The 22,634-nt window shown below is 35.9% G+C and overlaps 1 protein-coding gene across 1 annotated transcript; it reads right to left on the bottom strand.

The window, feature by feature from the left end:
• Positions 1-697: 697 nt before the first annotated feature.
• Positions 698-17,644, bottom strand: LOC141331720 (protein NDRG2-like). The gene is made up of 6 exons (XM_073836753.1): positions 17,509-17,644; positions 14,339-14,380; positions 13,306-13,411; positions 1,223-1,343; positions 879-941; positions 698-797 (listed from the first exon to the last, which is right to left on the bottom strand). Exons 1-6 carry the CDS (start codon positions 17,581-17,583, stop codon positions 698-700), a joined length of 507 nt encoding a protein of 168 aa, XP_073692854.1. The 5' UTR covers positions 17,584-17,644.
• Positions 17,645-22,634: the final 4,990 nt, after the last annotated feature.

Genomic DNA, 22,634 nt, shown 5'->3' with positions numbered 1-22,634 from the left:
TTAATGTTTCAGTGTGTGGTGTTTTTGTTTTTTGGCCAGCAGAGGGATTCATTGAGTCTTTGAGCGTGTGCTCCTGTCATATACTGTATTCTGTTACCATATTAATGTTGCAGGTATTAAAAAGGTACTAAAAATTGTTTTTATACAAACAAGTGGTGAAATTATTTGAGCAGAAAGCAATAAAATGGGAAAATTACAATAAACTTTATGGAGAGCTACAAATATTTGTTTGTTTGTTTATTTTTTAAAAGACCGGCCTAAATGAAAACTAATAATGCATTTGTTTATTTAATTACTTTTTTTTTTTTTTTATAAAACCAATGTTGTTGTGCATTTGTGTGTTTTTTATACTAGTGTATCACATTCATGGTATTTGCACTGTATACTCTATACCAGTGTTTCTCAACTCCAGTCCTTGGGGCCCACTGCTCTGCACATTTTGTATGTGTTCCTCATTTAAGGCACCTAATTTTGATCATCGGCTCATTAGAAGAAAGATTCATGAACTGAACTGAGTGTGTCAGACTCAGAAACATACAAAATGTGCAGAGCAGTGGGCCTCGAGGACTGGAGTTTAGAACCACTGCTCTATACCACGAAACTGAATAAGTAACATATCCATAAGTCATGGTATTTGCATGGTACCCCAGGAGTGCATGATATTATTTAATGGCTTATCAATAATCAATAATGACATTCAAATATAATACATGCATGCATTAGATGTGTAACTTACAGTGAACTTGGACAGTATGTAAGCGCCTGCTCCAACTCCAACACCGATAATTGTGCGGAAACTAAATCAGAGGAAAATAATCAGCTGTAATGCATTGAGTCATTTTTCAGATTTTAGCATGCAGTAACTTGTTTTAACTCACTTAAAATACTGCAGGACAGCAGGGATCATCTCAGAGACCTGATCCATAGATGGATACTGGTATCTGGCAGAGAAAATAAAACATTTTAGGACGTCTAACATGAGACACAGCGGCCTGTGAACGCATGTGGCATGTGAAAGCATAAAAATAGTATCTGAGTCACAATGTGCATCAAACACGGAGGACGTAAAACCACTAACACCTTCTGAAGACGCTTTGACAGGTGTCAAACTCTGTTTAATGCATTTCAATTTTTCACACTTTTTTTATAACACCCACAGCAAGTCTTAGCAATCACACACACACACACACACACACACACACACACACACACACACACATACCCGACAGGATAAATGGCTGCGCCGTCCTCTTGTCCAGGAGCGTCCAAGTGAACCACAGTGAAGTTCTTCACAATCTCCTGCATCTCCTCAAACTTGAACAGGGTGGAGAAGCAGCTCTTACCTGAGACAGACAAACAACAAAACATAATTTAATTTAATGTGCCTTGACCTTGAGTTTCTTGCTAACCAGCAATCTTGAGGGGTCATGACTAGCAATCAGAACTTTGTTTAGAAAGAAAGCATTTAAACATAGAAACACTACACAAACACACATCACTGCTTCTTGTTTACATTCATTCACTCAATTTTCAGTCATTGTATTTAAAACTACACAATAGGCCCAAAGAGCTAAAAATACAAACAGAAAGTTGTGTTTGTTGTTATCCCATTTATCCCATGGACACTTTGCTTTTCTATGCACGTCACTATGCACGCTGACATGTGTTCAGGACCGGACAGTTATCAAACATGTGAAGTTTGAGGCAGATCGGACATTGTTTGCCTGACTTATAGCAACTTCCTTTTTTATAGCGAAACATCAAATTGTGTCAGGGCGCCAGGGACACCCCCTTGACGAAAGCTCTAAAGCTTCGCAATTTCGCATGGCAAAGGCCTTATGATGGCACTCAGCAAATTTGAAGATGATCAGATAAAAACGGTAGGAGGAGTTTGTTAAATTACAAGGCAAAAACTGCACAAAAATCTTACAGAAAATTAAGTATAACGGACTTCCTGTTGATTTTCGGATGTTGCACCAGAAGACTTGTTTGTAGGTATTGGTGTTTTACATGTGTGTTCCGAGTTTCGTAAATGTACGTGAAACGTAGCTTGAGGCGCACTCCGTTAAAATTTTATAGGTGGCACTATCAAGCCATTTTGCCACACCCGCTTCTGAAAACCGTATCAGATGTAAATTTTCGCCAGGTCTGATGCATGTGCAAAGTGTTGTGAGTTTTCGAGCATGTTTAGGCCCTCAAAAAGACTTTTCATTTTGGAGAAGAAGCAGTTATTTTGAATTAGATGCCAAATGGTCTCTTCCTATTCGAATTTGACACTGAAGGGGTGCATACGACATATTTGGACATTTAAACACAATCTCAAGCAATTTTTGAACTGGTTCATCAAGTGTCATTTTCAAACTAACCTTTACTGCATCAATACAAGCAGTTCTCCATTTGCATTTTTAAATGATTATCTCCTGATTATCTACTTATTAAACCTATAATTCTTTATTTTGGACATTTTTTCTTTTTTTTGTAGACAAAAGCTTCCATCAATCCTGATGGTTTTTGATACATTTACAATAAAAGATAACTCCAGCTAATACAGCAGTTGATGTCTTATCTGTTTATTTTGGCACATATCTTTGACTCCACCTGGCTGGTTAAACACACTCATCAAGTGTGAACCAAAATGGACTGAGTGTGAAGAGCTCATCTTGTTTAGTGTGATGTGCACATCTGCTTTTAAACCACATATATTATTATTAGATCTAATAACATTCATGTAGCAAGAAATGTGTTAGTGGGGCATTTCCAAGAAACAGAGCGTATTTTCACACCTGTCTCATTTCAACCCAATAAATATCAGTACGGTGAGAGTCTCAAACAAAACTTTCTGAACAGCTCATGCTCAACGAGACTTCTAAACAAGCTCAAGGACAGCACAAAGGGAAAGGTAAAGTTTGATTTATTTATCTGTAATGGTGTTTTCTAAATTGTAAAGCACCAGCCCTGTTTCATAGACAGGGCTTAGCCTAAGCCAGGATTAGACCATAGTTAAATTAAGTAATTTTTTTTTTATATATATCGTAGATAAGCATTACTGGTATGCATCTTGAGAAAAATAATTAAAGATCAGTCAGTGCAATTTTATTTCAGTTGAAACAGCTCAGACTTACATTTTAGTTTAGGACTAGGCTTAAGCTTTGTCTGTGAACCGCAGGTTAAAGTTTAACACAGTTGATGGCATTAAACTGTTTGACTGCTTTTAGGATAAGTTGACAATAAAATGTGCTAATTATGCCATTAGTGTCTGATCTGGAAGATCACTCAAGCCTTTCTTGCAACCAATTGGTCAGTCAGTCTTTCAAATGACCTAAATAGTCCGTTTCTTAATTGTGGAAATGCTGATCACTTTCTAGAGTAACGTCCCTAACACGACTCGCTTTTAGGTGTTTGCTCTCTTACTAATTGTTTACGTTCTCAACCTGCTCTTTTCTCCTGTTTGTCTCAGGATGAGATCTGCAGTTCTTCTCTCGCTCCTCTTCTTTCTGGCTTCCAGCGATGGAGCAAATGACCAGAACAACGAACGATATGCTGAGTTCAAGAAAAAACACATTATCCCGACTGATTTTCAAACAGATGAAGAAGGTGCTTGGCAGGACCACCTAGTGAACAATGGTCTCTGTGGTAGAACTGAAAAGCAGTCCTTCATTAAAGACACTGAAGCAAATATTAAGCAAATCTGCAATGGCGCTGGTACAAAAATAAAGGATGGCTATATCAAAAGTACAAATCTCTTCCAAGTATACATGATTGAAAGCAAAACCAATACCAAAGAGGAGTGTATCATTGAAAAATGTCGTACAGCAAAGGTTAAAGTAATTGTTGAGTGTCAGGAGAATCTACCTGTGCACTATCATGACCAACACTCTGAGACATGGATCAAAAAACCACACCCATGTTATTATTAAACAGCATGATCTGATTTCATAATACTGGGTGTGAAGGACTAAATGAGGGTTGAAACATTGTTTTTAACCATTCATTAAAATGTTGTTACTCTGCATGCATGTTTAAATGATGTAATTCCACAAACTTCTTAATTAAAGCTTTCTTATCAGTGCGCAAAGATGTACAGGTCAAATGCAAGTCACTTTTAATAAAATCTGCCAATTGCATAAACGCATCCGTTCTTTTGTGAAATCATTCTGATTATCTTTGATGAACAAGGTATTTACTCTTTTAGACATTTAAGGCACACTTAGAATTTCTGAAAGTCATTTCATTGTGGTATTAAATGCTACAGAAAATGTTATAAATATTGTATTAATTATAAAAATTGTTAAGCTTGATCACATGGGTGTGGGTTCTTCTTAAGCTTAAAAAACTATCACTCATCTTTATTAGCTGTTGTGTTCAATAAATCAACAGACATGTCTGGGATTGGCTACATTGCTCAATGCTGCAAAAACGTGTTGAGATAGAAACTGATCTCCAAAGAATAACGCACTGGAAGGTTAGCAGATCTGCAATGACATGCCATTATTACAGCTTTAACTGAGAATACTAATAATTTTGGGTGCTTAGCACCTCTAGCACCTCCGTAGAACTGGGCCTGCCACAGTGCAATAAACACTGACGTCAAACACACAAATGGTTTGCATGAGAAGAAACGCTGTCGAAGCAACTTCACACATTTATTCTTTCACAGCACAGCATACTGGAGAGAGAAGAAACGCGTCTAAACAAACACTCTAATGAAGAGGTAAACGGACACTATTCTGTGACTTTGTTTCGCATTATGTTGTATTGATGTGCTCAGATACATTACTCAGATACATATCTTGTTCTATTCTATTGGAATATATTTCTATGAGTATTTGGATTTGTCAAGGTCAATCATAAACCATACTGCCCTTTTAAACTTATTCACAAAGTTTGTAAAGTTTTTAACAAGACAGGATGAGAAGCATTGATTTTCAAAAATGTTGTAAAAAAAGCTTGTAAAGTAATATAATTTTGATACCTTTTGTACCTAGTGAATGTGGCGCATGCTAATAAAAACTCATTGTCTTTAAAACAATCAATCCTAAAAAACAGAATGCAATGAGCAAACAGCCTATGCGTCTTAATGCTATTGTAGAGTTTGGCCACATAATTGCAGATTTTAGCTTTATTATATGGTAGGAATTGTCTTTTGTACTGTTTTACCAATACGTGGATCTCTAAACACCTGTCACTCTGCTGTTTACAGGATGAAAGCGGCAGTTTTCCTCTTGTTACTTTTTACGCTCACTCATGGATTTAACAACATCCGTTTCAGCAACGACCAACTGGAGATGTGTTCAGACATTTTGTCTAACTGGGCACGTCCCTGCCAGAGATCTCTGAATAACAACGCATATAATCAGTTTAAACACAGACACATTCTCTCACGTGAGTTCAACACGACACTGAGAAGCGCTTGGGCAAATTATCTTATAAGAACAAATCTTTGTGGCAGATTCCCTGTTCAATCCTTCCTCCGTAAAAACGACATCAATAGCATTAACGGGATCTGCAACGGACGAGGCGTCAGAGACACACAAAACTTGTGCATCAGCAAGAGAAGGTTTACAGTGTACATTGTTGAAAGTGCTTTGAGAAATGGTCAGTGTGAAGTTCAGCTTCAGAATAAGCGTTTTTATTTGATTGTTGCTTGTGAGGTCATTGAAAACCGCTGTCTGCCTGTTCACTATCAGAGACAAACTAACACTGCACCACCCCAGGATGGCCGGACCTGCAGACCTCGCTAGAGCTCCCACCAAGTACAACTTTTTAACCATTAATTAAAATCGTTGCTCTGCCACATGCATGTTTAAACTGGATATAATTCCAAAAGCTTCTCAATAAAAGCTTCTTTGCAAAACACAGTTTGGTTTTTATGATCAAATGTGCAGCTTGAATGCAGTGCAAGTCAGTGTGAATGTCAGATTCATTAATGTATCTGTTCTTTTGTAAAATCTTTTTGATTGTCTTCGATTTGAGACAGCCCACGTAAATAAAAATCTTAATACCACAATGCTCCCCTGTTGATTGATTGATGATTGATTAAAATGTCTAAAAATCGTCTTAAATGCTATAGGATTGTTTCTCTTCACAAACATCACTTTTCTTCTACATGTTTGAAGTCTCAGTGTGTTTAAATCAGCTGGTGATCCAGTGATTTTTGGTGCGTTCTGGTGGCTGTTTTTAAAGACACGTCCCTTTGTTTTAATCTCATTTTTTTCTGTGGTACTATGGCACTACATTTTCCTCACTGGCAAAAAACTAAATAAGAAAACATTTATGTAGTGCATTTCAGAAAAACAGGGAGTATTGTTACACCCGCCTCTTTTCCAGCCAATAAATAACTGTCCAGTGAGCATCTCAAGCACTTTCTGATCTCCAGCTCAAACTCAACGGCACTTTTTCATTTACACGAACTCAAGAACAACACAAGGTAAATCTGCATACTGTACAAATGTGGTATAAAATGTCAATCTTACAATTTAGATTTAAATCTTTATGGTTTATCTATTGCATCTGTTTTTTTTTTTTGTTTGTTTGTTTTTTTGTATGATCTCATGTAAATTTAGTCCGACTTGTCTTTAGGATTTGTCACATCAAGATATTAAGATCATGTACAAGCTTTAGTTAGAGATGGTTAAGTAATAAATATTTAATCTTTTATTAGACTTAATACAGATTTGAATCATATGTTCAATGCTGTCGTTCAAATATTTGGGGTCAGTAATATTTCTGAAAGAAATGTATACTTTAATTCAGCAAGGAAGCATAAATGCTATCCACAAAAATATGAAGCAGCTCAACTGTTTTCAATATTTATAATAATCAAAAATGTTTCTTGAGTAGCAAATCAGTATATTAGAATGATTTCTGAAGGTTCATGTGACACTGAAGACTGGAGTAATGATGCTGAAAATGCAGCTTTAATCACAGCGATCAATTACATTTTAACATTTATTTACTCTTTTCAACAGTAATAATATTTCACTATTTTTACAATGTTTTTGATTAAATAAATGCAGCATTGGTCAGCAGAAGAGACTTCTTTCAAAAACATAAAAAAAAAACTTACTGATCTTAACTGTTTTAATAGTTGTGCATGTTACACAGCAGCAAATGCTGATGTCAATGCTGTTAAAACAGTTTAACGCATTTTTTACTTTGACAGCACAAACTACCAGACCACTACTGAAGTGCAAAGATTCACATGTGAGGACTGCAGTAGTTCTCAGAAACTAAACAGCTAAAATAACACTGTTTTGTGACTTTGTTGCATGTTATTATGATTTTTTTTTTTGAAAATGTACTTTTTCCAATTCATCAAACTGTTTAATCTGATCTTTTACAAATTTGGATCAGATCACCTTTAGGCTGTGCTGGTAAAACCACTGAAATTGTTAAAAACTTAAAGTTTAGAACATAAAAAACCTACACGTATTTATTTTGTTATATATTACACCATAAAACCTTAAAAAATAGCCTTGAACTTAAGCAAAATTGGAGACAGCGCCACCTACTTGCCATAGTGAATAAATATACAATCCCAAAAGTCAAAAATCACTTATAATTGTTTAATAATTTGGTTTTCATAATTTCTCTGAAATCGTCAATATCAACCATAATTTACTATTTAAGTCATCATTCCTAAAATCAAAATACAATTTTTTAACATATATTTGTTCTTGTTTTAAACATTTTGTTTGATTCCTCAGAAAACGAGTCTTCCTTTTGCATCACAAGTAAATGCTTGCTGTTTTAAGGATCAGATATTTGTATTGGAAAGCAAGACAAAAACAACGAGGAAGATACTCTTGTCTGCAGTGCATGCAACTTATAAATAATCCAACTACTTGGGTGTAAGATCTTTTTAAGAACCCTGTTTAAATTGTTTGTCAGCAACCCCTGCTGAAAAAAACAGCATGGTATTTTTTGGTGCTGGGATGCTGGTTTTAGCTGGTTGTAGCTGGTTTATGCTGGCCCTTTGCTGGTTAATATTGGTCCTTCACTTTTTTATGCTGGTCCTTAGCTGCTTTATGCTGGTCTTTTGCTGGTTTATTCTGGTCCTTAGCTGCTTAATGCTGGTCTTTTGCTTGTTTATGCTGGTCCTTTGCTGGTTTATGTTGGTCCTTTGCTAGTTTTATGTAGGTCCTTAGCTGGTCCTTTGCTGGTTTATTCTGGTCCTTAGCTGCTTTATGCTTGGCTTTTGCTGGTTTATGCTGGTCCTTTGCTGGTTTATGTTGGTCCTTTGCTGGTTTATGCTGGTCCTTAGCTGCTTAATGCTGGTCTGTTGCTTGTTTATGCTGGTTTATGCTGGTCCTTTGCTGGTTTATGTTGGTCCTTTGCTGGTTTATGTTGGTCCTTTGCTAGTTTATGTAGGTCCTTAGCTGCTTAATGCTGGTCTTTTGCTGGAGCTGGTTTATGCTGGTCCTTTACTGGTTTATGATGGTCCTTTGCTGGTTTATGCTGGTCCTTCGCTGGTTTATGCTGGTCTTTTGCTGGTTTATTCTGGTCCTTAGCTGCTTTATGATTGTCTTTTGCTGGTTTATGCTGGTTTATGTTGGTCCTTTGCTTTTTTATGTTGGTCCTTTGCTAGTTTATGTAGGTCCTTAGCTGCTTAATGCTGGTCTTTTGCTGGTGCTGGTTTATGCTGTTCCTTTACTGGTTTATGATGGTCCTTTGCTGGTTTATGCTGGTCCTTCGCTGGTTTATGCTGGTCTTTTGCTGGTTTATTCTGGTCCTTAGCTGCTTTATGCTTGTCTTTTGCTGGTTTATGCTGGTCCTTTGCTGGTTTATGCTGGTCCTTTACTGGTTTATGATGGTCCTTTGCTGGTTTATGCTGGTCCTTAGCTGCTTTATGCTTGTCTTTTGCTGGTTTATGCTGGTCCTTTGCTGGTTTATGCTAGTCCTTTGCTGGTTTATGTTGGTCCTTTGCTGGTTTATGTTGGTCCTTTGCTGGTTTATGCTGGTCTTTTGCTGGTGCTGGTTTATGCTGGTCCTTTGCTGGTTTCTGTTGGTTATTTGCTGGTTAATGTTGGTTCTTCGCTGGTTTATGCTGGTCCTTGACCAGCAACATGACCAGCATAAACCAGCAAATTACCAGCGTTAACCAGCTAAGGACCAGGATTAACTAGCAAAGGACCAACAGCTAAAATCCCAGCACCAAAACATGCCTAACCAGCATGTGCTGTTTTTTTCAGCAGGGACTTCAACTATCTGTGAAACTCTAATCGTATGTCAACCTCCTGTTTGCAGGATGATATCGGCATTTCTTCTCGTGTTTTTTGTCAGCCTGGTGTTCAGCGATGGATCGAATGCCATCATTTCCAGTGACGATCAGCTTGACATGTTTTCTAACAGGCGTCCTCCCTGCCAGAGAAGTCCAAATCCACACGCATTTAACGTTTTCGTGAACAAGCACATTCTCCAGCATCATTTCGACACGTCACAGCCGGGCGCTTGGGCCAGTTATCTAACAAGAGCGCGTATCTGTGGCGTACAGCCTCACCTGTCCTTCCTACATAAAGATGACTCCAAAAACATCATAAACATCTGCAACGGAGAAAGCATCAGAGACGCGGACAACACATGCATCAGCGTGAGGAAGTTCAGAGTGTTTGTCGTTCAGAGCGTGATGAGAAACGGACGGTGTCAAGTTCAGCTTCAGATTGAACACGCTCATCTGATCGTTGCTTGTGAGTCCTATCACAAGTTTTGCTTTCCTGTTTACTACGGAGGATTCACTGACAGGCTGCCACCAGGACACTCTCAGCAGTGCAGGGTATAAACAAAGTCCCTTTAAGGCAAGTCCTGTCACTCGGCGGCCATCTTTGAAACACCTCTCAGGCATACAAGTGCAGCTCCAAATCTGTTTGAATGGGGAAACATCAAATTCTCCTAAACTGTTCACCAAGCTTACGATTAATTTTCCTATTTTAAATCACCAAAGAAATCTGGCAAGAACTGCCTCATAAATATGGTTCATTGTGCTCCAATAGTGTTAAAAAAGGCGTTTTTGTCAGGCTAGATGAGCCAGTGCGCATGCGCAAGTCTTAGAGCACCGTTTGTTTCTATAGCAACCGGGACTTCCAACGGCAGCTGCAGTGATGCGCTTACTTTACTAATCAATGATTGGCTCTTTCATTAAGAAGGCGGGGCTTCACGGCCATAATGAGCGTTGCATTTTTCCCCATTCAAAATTATACAAGTGACATGTCTTGGGTATTCCATAGTCTTTGGTATAAATTATGAAAGCACTGAGTAGAACGATTTTCTTCTTCATCATTTCACGATTCATTTAAACCAAGGTTTTTTTTTTTTTTTCCATTAGGGGCCTCAGCAGAAAAAAGTATAAGAAATACATTGGGGAATAATAATAATAATGATATGATAATACATAGGAATGAATGTAATAAAACTATTAGTGTTGGGCGATGTCTAATGCCATGGTGGTGTTGCGATACATTGACACAGGGCGTCTGCATCAATGTTTCTTGTTTACTTTGAATGAAGTAATGTCAAGCACCGCCGAACTGAATTGTGGGTTCATTGCATCCCATCACTGGCATTGCATGCAGAAGTTGAAAACTTTTCAACTCTTCAAGTGTTAACACAGCCGTCAGCCAATTAGGTTGCCTTACGGTGCGTTTCCACTGGCATGGAAGTTGAGTTTAAATGCTCTCATGGTGCATTATGGGATTGAAAGTGGCGCGGAGAAAGTGTTGAGAGTGGCTGTGAGTCAAAAAGGTTGGGCATTCCTCAACTTTATGCAAATCTCGAGCGCAAAGTGCCGGACGACAACCAATCACTGTGAAAAGTAGGCAAGACAAGATTTTGACGTGTGTGTGCAGAACTGGAGGATTACTGAGCTGAAACCACATATCACTGAAGAAGTCATGCAAAAGTAAATGCACTTTGCATGCTTTAATTACATGCCAGTATTTAGTTTGCACACCGCCGTTAAAACATTGTTTTTTTTAGTGTTTAGTGAATGTACTGTTACAGTGCATTTCCACGACAGCATAAAATCTGCGCTCAGTGCCGCTGGCAACACTACAATGCCACTGCTTTGGGGAATGTCAAATTTAGGGCAGAGCACATCTCTGAAAACAATGTTTACACCCTGCTTGCATTTCATCTTCTTTTAATGGCGTTTTGCAAGCTAAACACTTTATTGGCGGCATCTAGATACCTATAGAAACAGCCCTAAATAAAACATATGTCTTCAACGACAAGTGATTTCAGCTTCAGCTTATCAACTAGCTCAGAAACACTTGGAAACGTCAAAATCTTGCTTTGCTTACTTTTCACAGCGATTGGTTGTCGCTCGGCATTTTTCGCTCAATATTTGCATGAAGTAAAGAAATGCCCAACCTTTTTGACACTCATGGTCCCACTCTCAACACTTTCTCTGCACCACTTTTCAATCCCATAATGCATCGCACAAGCATTTACACTCAACTTCCATAGAAATGAACTGAAAATGCTTGACAGTGGAAACACAACGTTATTCAGTAAGGCACAGAAAATTAACAACATGTTTTACGGAGCCACCAAAGGGACATGGTTAGCCGCTTGCTATCGGTTGCCTGTTATATTACATTACATAAAAGTTCACTTACCGTCAACCTGCCAAATGCGGGTAAAAGCAACTGTGGTGGGTAACACTGTCAAATCACTAGTCAATTTGGCGAGTTACTTTTCATAAATATGTTCACTCATTAATTTCTTGGGCAAGTTCATTTAAAGCAAAATTGCACAGATTTAGAGCAAATACTAAACTTGCGATTCATTATGATAAATTAAAACTAGCTCACTTGAACATACCCAGCCATGGCATGGTGGGTACGCTGGTTTCCTTTGCATTGAAGCAATAATGAAGAGTTGAAAAATTACTGAAGGCTTACAATGTTTCCGTACCAGACATGAGCGTCGCAAAAAAATGCAATAGGGCCCATTATGATTAGTGATGCTGTCTACACTGTATGTGGCATGACGCAACAAATCCCGACTGTAAACTGATGCCCCGTTCTATTTATAACTTACTGACACAAAGTTCAAATCATTTGCAATGGACGCTTTAGTCATAGTAATGTCTGAGATGGACGATGGCATCGTCTATTGGCCAAACCCTACCTATTGTAACAAAATGAGTAATTTTGCATTGTCTATTCCATTGTGTTTTCTAAAGATTTGTCTGTAATGTGAACAACCCTATGAACTTTTTTTAAATAATTTAATTTTGCCTGTGGTAACTGCATGCATGTTGGCACAGGTGTGTGTTTTTATTGGAATTGTAATATTTCACCCTCATTTCCTTTAATAAATCTATTTTACAGTAGGCACAAAATTAGTTTTGACAAAACTCAAGGCCTTAAGGACAAAAATGTCCTCATTTAAAGCCCATTAAAACATCAATTTTTAATGCCAGGGCCATTTAACTATAAAAATGATCCAATATTTGTTAATAGGCTTCATTTGTTTGGCAATGTTGTTTCTGTTTGCTTTTTTACAATTATTTACAAGATGGCTCCAATTTTTGAAGTGTGGCATATAAAGCAAATACTCGCTTTATTCCTGTTTTCTGCTTATGCATATTATAGTCTATTATAGAGTCAACCGGATAAATTATGCCATTATAAATGTGTGGGTATGTTGGTATCGATGTCAGAGTGTGATTTGTATGTGTGTCCTAAATACAATTTTTGTGTTTTGCGTGTGCATCTGTAATGTTTGAGAGAGAAAAGTGATATTGTACTGTGAATCACAAATCCCACCGCTGTGTTTGCCAGAGGAGCTTTTCTGGAATCGAATGGGAAAAGTTCGATGCTTCACCCAAACAAAATCTTACTAAATGCTCATTGTTGAGACAGACATCAACCTCAAATTTAGAAAACAATTTGTTTAGATGTATAGCTTTGATTTTCTATCAGTTCGAAATGCTAATAAATAATTTTCATAAACATAAACCTCTATAAGTTTTTTGGTTTTGTAACTTCAACATGAATCTGCCAAGGGTCTTCTTTAAATTGAGACTTATTCCCAAGTTTTTGACATGGATATTTGTGCTCTATGAACCCATGTGTAACTTTTTTTAAATTGATGCAAAAGGGTTAATCACTACAGATAATACTGTACACACATATGCATACATGCATATTCACATATTTGGCAGATTTATTTATTTATTTGTTATGTTTCTGTCTCTTTTGCTCACCAAGGTTGCATTAATTAACCAGTTTGGATAATAAAATGTTTTAGAGAAATGGTGCGTGTTTGCAAAACCAAGTTGGGTTGTGTGTGCTAGTGACTTACTCTCCATTCCCACATCATGGAAGGTCACTATGGCCGGTCTGCGTGCGTTTCCAGCGCCATGCACCGTGGCGTGCAGCACACCGAGAGGCGTCTCCACGCGGTGTTCCTACACACACACACAGAAATGATGAAAATAAAGATAATGGAAAGTAATAATGGGTAGCTGACATCATAAACTAGATCTAAACTTGATTTTACAAACATTTATTATCAGTAGTATTCATGCAGTTTCACACCAAAGATAATAAAAATGGTGAATGATGCAAGGAAAAAAACAGTAGAACCTGTCATGTATGTGTGTCCAGTGTTGTTTTTGACAACATCTTAGATTTAGTCTTAGTCTTAGTCTTTTGGACTAAAATGCTTCTTAGTTTTAGTCAAATTTTAGTCACTTCTATATGTGATAGTTTTAGTCCAATTTTAGTGGTTTTAGTATAGTTTTAGTTGACGAAAAGTCAAAAAGGTTTTAGTCTAGTTTTAGTCAAAAAAAGGGAAAAAAGTAGTCTTTTAACAAATTAATGTAGGTCAGTAAGTATTTTGCTGTTGGGTAGTGTCACTTATAAGTTGTGAAAATAGCAGATCTATAGTTCAACACAATGTGAGCTTCCGGATCGACTATTTTCACCAATAATTACAATAATGAAGGAATGTTTTAGAACATAAAAGACAAACAAGGATAAAATGCTAAAACGGCTTGCCATACTAGTATAGCAAAGAGTATTTAATGCTAAAACGGCTTGCCATAGCGTCAGATACTTTTTAAGTTTTAATTGGCATGCACAATAAGCGGAAATGTCATGCATTTTAAACGTCTGCCGGACCAACCACTAACAGTTTCGTCTATTCTCGTCTCGTCAACGAAAACTCACACACGTCTCGTCATGTTTTAGTCATCAACGAGCCATTTTTATCTCGTCATCGTCTCGTTATCGTCATGAAAAAAAGTGGCGTCAACGAAATGATTTCGTCATCGTCATCGTTGACGAAAACAACACTGTGTTTGTCATGTATAACCGACACATTTTTAACTCACCTGGCCTTGATCCAGCAGTATTCGGGCCGCGATCTCTACGTCCTGCATGAAAACAATCACACAATCTCAAAATCATTTCTAAAAACCCCAAGTCTGAATTCAAAGAAACAGTTTGTAGCTTATTGAACCCACAATTTGTTAGTTGACAAACCCTGCAACTAAATAAGAACAGTTAAAAAGCAACAGCTGTTATTTAACATCTTCAGGGGTCCTAATGGCAAAGGAACATTTTTAAATGTCTATATAGTTTTTATTCATTTTTCTTTACTTTTTTTTTTTAACTAAACAAAAATGAAAATGAAAAATGTTGCATAAAAGTAATAAAATAATAAAATAAGCATTTTTATATTTTATTTTATTTCAGTTAAGCATTTCTATTTAAATAAAATGTTACGTTTAGTTACCTATAGTTGATACATAATCATAAAAAGGTACATAAGAAACATTTGTTTCAAATTTGTTTTAAAATGTGTTTTAAACCAACAAAAAGGAAAGAAAACAACAACATCTCGGAACTTTTACAGTGTTACAGTTGTTAGTTTGAATCAATTCTGAATCTAAAGACACAATGTTTCATTAAGAACAGAGCAGAATATGTCTCACCCATGTCACCTGGTTTTAAATTAAACTTATTCTGGACCAGAGAGAACAGGAAGAGACCTTTTTCAGTTAATTATAGTTGAAACTTCGTCATAAAAAGGTATAAGAAAAAAGTAGGATTACAACAAACAAAAAGGAAAGGAAAATTATACAGGGTGAAATGATACAGTGCAATCAATAAGTACACTCTAAAAAAATGCTGGGTTATTTTTTTTTTCATGCAAATTCTGGGTTCAGCATTATTTTTTATTTTTGAAATTATTATTTTTGTAACTGCTGTCAAAAAACATCCCAGCAAAAGGGTTCATGTACAAAACCCAACAGATGTTTTTTTTTCAGGCTAAACTAACTGACATAATGCAAAAAGGTGATCAAACAGAAACATCTTTCAGTGTGCATCTGTGGGATTTTCCAATCAATTTACCAGCACAACAGTCTCTTATTTGAGGAATCATTCAGGTCTGAACACAAACATTTATGTGCTTAAGTATGATTCTCAATATTTGGCCAAATCACTAATTTAAAGTGACTTGCATTAGCAAGCATCACTAACAGATGAATAATATCTCCGCTTAGGCCTCCTATACATTTCTAAAAACTTCAAGTCCGAGTTCAAAGAAACAGTTTGTAGCTTATTGAACCCACAATGATTTTGTTAGTTGACACTTAAATATAAAAAGGTACATAAGAAAAAAGTAGGTTTTAAATTTGGTTTTAAAATGTATTAAAACAAACAAAAAGGGGAAAAACAGATGAAATGATACAGTGCAATCAATAAGTACACTCTAAAAAATGCTGGGTTATTTTGTATGCAAATTCTGGGTTCAGCTTTATTGTTTTTTAATTATTATTATTCATTTGATTTAACTGATATGTATTTATTTATTTAACCCAGGTGCTGGGTATTTTTTTTTTTTCTGTAACTCAGCTGTCAAAAAACATCCCAGCAAAAGGATTCATGTATAAAACCCAACAGCCTTTTTTTAATGCTAAACTAGATGCTAAAGAGGAATCATCCAGGTCTGAACACAAAAAATATGTGCTTAAGTTAATTCTCAAGATTTGGCCAAATCACTCATTTAAAGTGACTTGAGTTTGCAAGCATCACTAACAGATGAATAATATCTCCGCTTATGCCATTTCAAAAGACCTCAAGTCTGAGTTCAAAGAAACAGTTTGTAGCTTATTTATACACTTAATTATAAAAAGGTACAAAAAGTAGGATACAAATTGTTTTAAAATGTATTGAAACAAACAAAAAGGAAAGAAAACAGCAGATGAAATGATACAGTGCAGTTAAGTACACTCTAAAAAAAATAAAAAGTTGGGTTATTTTTAAATACAAATTCTGGGTTCAGCTTTATTGTTTTTTAATTATCATTATTCATTTGATTTAACTGATATGTATTTATTTATTTAACCCAGGTGCTGGGTAGTTTTTTTTTTTTTTTTTTTCTGTAACTCAGCTGTCAAAAAACATCCCAGCAAAAGGATTCATGTATAAAACCCAACAGCCTTTTTTAATGCTAAACTAGATGCTAAAGAGGAATCATCCAGGTCTGAACACAAAAAAATGTGCTTAAGTTAATTCTCAAGATTTGGCCAAATCACTCATTTAAAGTGACTTGAGTTTGCAAGCATCACTAACAGATGAATAATATCTCCGCTTATGCCATTTCAAAAGACCTCAAGTCTGAGTTCAAAGAAACAGTTTGTAGCTTATTGAACCCACAATGAGTTTGTTAGTTGACACTTAATTATAAAAAGGTACAAAAAGTAGGGTACAAATTGTTTTAAAATGTATTGAAACAAACAAAAAGGAAAGAAAACAGCAGATGAAATGATACAGTGCAGTTAACAAGTACACTCTAAAAAAATAAAAAAGTTGGGTTATTTTTAAATACAAATTCTGGGTTCAGCTTTATTTATTTATTTATTTATTTATTTATTTATTTATTTATTATTCATTTAATGTAATATTTATCTATTTATTTAACCCAGGTGCTGGGTAGTTTTTTTTTTTTTTTTCTGTAACTCAGCTGTCAAAAACATCTCAGCAAAAGGGTTCATGTATAAAACACAACAGCTTTTTTTTTTTTTTTTTTTTCTTCCCATGCTAAACTAACTGACATAACTCAAAAAGGCGATCAAACAGATGTAAAACATCTTTAAATGTGCATCTGTGGGATTTACCCACCCCCCAAAAAACTTGTCTCCTCAACAACACATTATTTAAGGAATCATTCAGTTTAATTCTCAAGGTTTGGCCAAATCACTCATTTTAAGTGACTCTAGTGAGCAAACATCACTAGATGAATAACACAGTTCATTAATTTAATTGCAGGTTGACTGGTTGCCAAGCAACGTTGAAATCTGGTGCATTAATGCAAATCTCAAGAGGTGTTTTACGATTAACGCTCATCCAATTAATGCGAATTATCTGCACAAATATGATCCCATTGTTTTTTAGTGCTCTATTTGAGTATGTTCTTCAAATGTGCAGCAGGTGGCACCAAAACGTAAGTTAATGACAAATAAGTGCGTATTGTTCGTGTGCGTGTGAGTCTAACCTTCACAGCGTCGGATTGACCGGGCAATAAAGGCTTCTCCTCCGTGATGGCGATCTCCTGCATTTCAGTCGTCATGGTGTCCTGAAAAAGAAGAATGCATCGTAAACATTGCGTCAAAACGACCACTTAACAGCGAGAGCACACACACGCACACACGCCTCATTCCTGCGGGACCATCACGACTCCGCTGGGTTTTCTCATCTTAATTAGAAATTGCAGCAAGAACAAATTAACAGAGAGAAAGAGAAAGAGCGAGACTGAGATGACTAAACTCTACCACAGTGCTGGGGAAAAAACAGCTAGCAAAAATATGTTCTAACAACATTTGTTTAACATTCATAAAGCCTACACGTTGTTTCTGAACGTCAATATGTTTAAAGAACGTTTTTTCTTTGTTTTTGCACTTGCCAGAACATTAGCAGTTTAAAAAGAACTGCATGGTCCTTATTCCGAACTGATTCAGTTTTTGAAACTACTCCTGGAATTCTGGAGTCATGGTAATAGTTCCATTGCCATTAATGGTTTTTGAACATCTGCATCTTTCCACCAATGTGGATTGAATACCACAGTAAAACAGCGTAGGAAACTAGTCAGCCCCAGCCCAGATTCCACTCCACAACAGATGTTCGATCCAGCTCATTTGCCAAAATGGCTTACTGCTGCTGCAATAAACATCTTTATCTTTTATTACATCTATTGTTACAGTGTTTCCAGCATTGCTAATGAAATGATGCTTTATCAGTGTTATTAGTTTCATTTTTAACTGGATGGGATGACACAAAATTATACACACAAATAGATAGGGTTAGAAATTAGAGACAACAACATTCAGCACGAGCAGTCAAGTCTGATTACAAAAACAGAGGCTCTTAGAAGGATTCTGTGAATGCTCAAAGGGCTAGTTCACCAAAAATGAAAATGAGCCCTGCTGAAAAAAAAAAAAAGGATAGTCTTGGCTGGTTTAAGCTGAAAGTAGCTGGAGACCACCTTTTAAAAACCAGCTACTTCCAGCTTAAACCAGCTAAGACAACAGACCAGGCTAGGAAAGTGGACAAAACCCCTTTAAAACTAGCCTATTGGCCAGCTATGGCCATCTAAAACCAGCCAACCAGTCTAGGCTGGTTTCAGCCTTTTTTTGTTTTTGCTTTGTGTTTTAGCAGGGAGCCCATTATTTACTCACCCTCCAGGCATCCTAAGTGTATCTGACTTATTTTTAGACGAATCCAATTGGAGTTTTATTAAAAATTATCCTGGTATTTCCAAGCTTTAGAATTGCATGGGCGGGTGTTTCTCTTTTCCGTAATAAAGAGTGTCTCACAAGGCTCTGGGGGTTAACAAAGGCCGGTAGGTCTCGCACAAACCAACGTTTGTTTACAGGAGCAAAGGAAGCAAAGTTTCCCGACTTTAGTCAAGGAACATTTCAAGACATTTTCTTTTGCAAATCCTCATTTTGTGCATCTAATTTGTGACCGTTGTTTGGATCTCTCCACTGCATCTTTGCCAATTCTGAGCCATGTGAGCTACTCTGTTTTTTTATTATGGATGGATGCACTTTAGTGGACTTGTTTTGGACTGATGAGGAGAAACACCCGCCCATGCCATTCGAAAGCTTAAAAAAAACAGGATCATTTCTAATACAACTCCAATTGGAACACAACTCCGTCTAAAAGAAGGAAGTCATATTCACCTGCCTGGAGGGTGAGTAAATAATGGGCTATTTTTTATTTTTGAATGAACTGACCCTTTAATGAATCTTTAATGATCCAGTTTGGAACTTTTGCAGTGTGATATTAGTTTAAATCAATCTAATGACTCACTGAATCATTCGAAACCTCTTCAACTAACCACATGGAGTAATACTAATGGCTATATTTCTTTTTTTAATATGTCTTAAGCTAATGTCTACCATGACATCTGTTTTTTAAGATAAATTATTCTGGACCAGAGAGAACAGGACGAGACTGCCTGACTAATATGTAAAGTGACTAACCCTAAAACACAACTGTATCTAAACCCAGTTGTGACCCTGGACCACAAAACCAGTCTTAAGTCGCTGGGGTATATTTGTAGCAATAGCCAAAAATACATTGTATGGGTCAAAATTATTGATTTTTCTTTTATGCCAAAAATCATTAGGAAATTAAGTAAAGATCATGTTCCATGAAGATTTTTTGTAAAATTCCTACTGTAAATATATCAAAATGTAATTTTTGATTAGTAATATGCATTGTTAAGAACCTAATTTGGACAAATTTAAAGGTGATTTTCTCAGGATTTTGATTTTTTTGCAACCTCAGATTCCAGATTTTCAAATAGATGTATCTCGGCCAAATATTGTCCTATCCTAACAAACTATACATCAATAGAAAGCTTATTTACTGAGCTTTCATATTATATATACATCTCAGTTTTGTAAAATTTAACCTTATGACTGGTTTTGTGGTCCAGGGTCACAATTACACTATTGTATACATTTTTAGTGTCATATAAATCTGGATATTGCACTGCATTGCATGGCAGATGATCTGACTTTGGCAGTTTATTAATATCGGAAAAAAGTCTAACTTCTTTCTGGGTTTTCAAGTGTGTTATTACTTTGAATCAATCTAATAACTCACTGAATCATTTGGAGCTACTTCGATGAGCCACATGAAGTAATAATGCAACTTCTATTTTTTTTCTTTTCAGCACGCCAGCCAGAGCATTTGGTCCTCATAGAAATTTATTCCGGACCAGAAGGAACAGGAAAAGACTGTCTGACCAATATGTAAAATCACTAACTCTGGATATTGCAATGCATAGGAGATCTGACTTTGGCAATTCATCAACATGAGGAAAGAAAAGAGTTCAACTTTTTAAGGGGGGGTTAGGGGGGGTTGGGTTAAGTTGCGTAATGTTGCATCTTCACGCATTCACAGTCTATAAAGCTGCATGTTTGTTCTGATGTGGCATCAGTGTGTGTTCAGGCCTTAGGGGGCTGTTTCTTCTCTGTGGTTCAACCAGGAATGATCAGTCTCCACAGCAACCCCCGTCTCTGTGACGGCAGCCCAATCGCTGACTCTCATCTGCAGTTGGTCAGTGGAATCACACGGACACATCATCCACATGCTAAAAATACTCAGGGAACGGGGACCTATGCCCGCCAGCGAACTTTCGCAAACACAACACAGCCATTTGCCAACTGTGAGAACTGTGACAAATTAAAGGTCTCTTAGGAGGAAAACCCATTACAATCCATTAACCCCATGCTGGGATAAAATACAGTACTAGAGCATAAGAGGCCATCACTGTTACAGTGATTTTACCACAGTCATGGGGCTTTGAAGCTGCAAAGTGTTATTAGATTTGACTGCAAGAAGAGTGACTCTTCAAAACAACTACTTTATGGCTTCAAATATATATTTTTTAATTAATAAAAATAAAAGAAAAAACATACAGAAACTTTCTGCCCATGTGAAAAAAAGTGCACATACTTAATGAAAAAATATTTTTGGGGATGAAATGGAAATAAATGATAGAAAATGTGTGAAAGAAAAATAAGCAGCGTGGGAGGTTTGCGATGAATCTCACAAAAACCTGTCAAGAACACGTCTAGGTCACATCTAGAGACAAAATCAATAGAAAGAAAATAAATAAGAATTATAATTATTGTATATTTAAAATATTAAATATTTTGCTCAAAGAAAATTAAGCCTTTTTAGGAAGGTTCAAAATGAATGTACTTGTTTGAAGCATGACAAGAAATTATTAAAACATAAAAGAAAAGATTATTAAAACATTACTAAAGAAAAATAAACAGCATACAAGGCTTGAGAAAAATCTCATACTGTATATAGCTGTCAAAAACAAGCCTGTGGCACATTTAGTGACAAAATCAAAAGAAAAAACAATCATTTGCATTTGAAAAATAGTTGCATGTGTTAAAATATTTTGTTAGAAGAAAAATTAGGCTGTTTATAGCATGCATGTATATATCTAAGAAAAATATATGTTTATATTTAAACTTTAAAGCATGGCAAGAGATTATTAGAACATAAAAAAATGCCAAAAACAAGCCTGTGGCACATTTAGTAACAAAATCAAAAGAAAAAAATATTATATTTAAAATATAAAATATTTAAATATTTGCATTTATACGTATATTTATATAAAATAAGCTATTTTTAGCATGCATGTATATATTTAAGAAAATATGTTAAATACATAAATAAAATAGAAATAGAAAAATAAGCAAGTAGTGTTGATACTTCAAAAAGCTGTACTTGAAGATGATATAATATTGGAATACAATGTTACTTTAAGCATTCTTTCATAACTTTTTAAAAATGTACTTAAGTGTGTTAAGAAACAATGTCAAAATAAAAGTACATTTTAAATGGTATAATTAAAAACTGTACATGCAAACAATATAATATGCATGAAGTAAAAGGTGACTTAAGTGTACTTAAAAAAATGCTTTTATGATGGTTTCAACACACACCTGAGTACACTTTTAAATGTACAAATTAAATTTTCATTTTTAATTTTAAATTGTATATTAAACACACCATTTTAATGAAATGAAAGGTTACTTAAGTGCACTTAAAAAGGCTGCTTGCATGATCGTTTCTTAACAAACTTAACACTTAACAAACACTTTTAAACAGTCTTATGGCTTTAAATAGTTCAATATTACTAAATATAAAAGAAAGAAGAAAAAAAATGCTGCCCAAAAATGCATATACTTATTGAAAATGTACTTGGTATAGTAAATGTATTTAGTGTACTTAAAATGTAAATAATAATTATATATATATTAGTGGTGGGCCGTTATCGGCGTTAACGTGCTGCGTTAACGTGAGACTTTTATCGGGCGATAAAAAAAATATCGCCGTTAATCTATTCTCAAAATTGGGTTGGGAGCTGGGTCTAAATTAGGCAAGCTATGATGACTTTCACCTTGATAGTTTAACGCGGATGTATACCAAAGACTATAGAATATGGTCGCGAGTTTATGTCTCCTCCGCCAAAACACAGACGGGATCGCGTCGTCCTCCATTCATAAAAACCGAATCTACTATAGCGTGAAATGCCACGTAAATTCGTCGTTTTTTTGGATTCATAAATCAAATATGGTCTGTCACTTA

Source organism: Garra rufa, chromosome 3, assembly GCF_049309525.1.
Source record: "Garra rufa chromosome 3, GarRuf1.0, whole genome shotgun sequence".
Classification (NCBI taxonomy): domain Eukaryota; kingdom Metazoa; phylum Chordata; class Actinopteri; order Cypriniformes; family Cyprinidae; genus Garra; species Garra rufa.
This window is presented reverse-complemented; position numbering and strand designations above follow the sequence as displayed.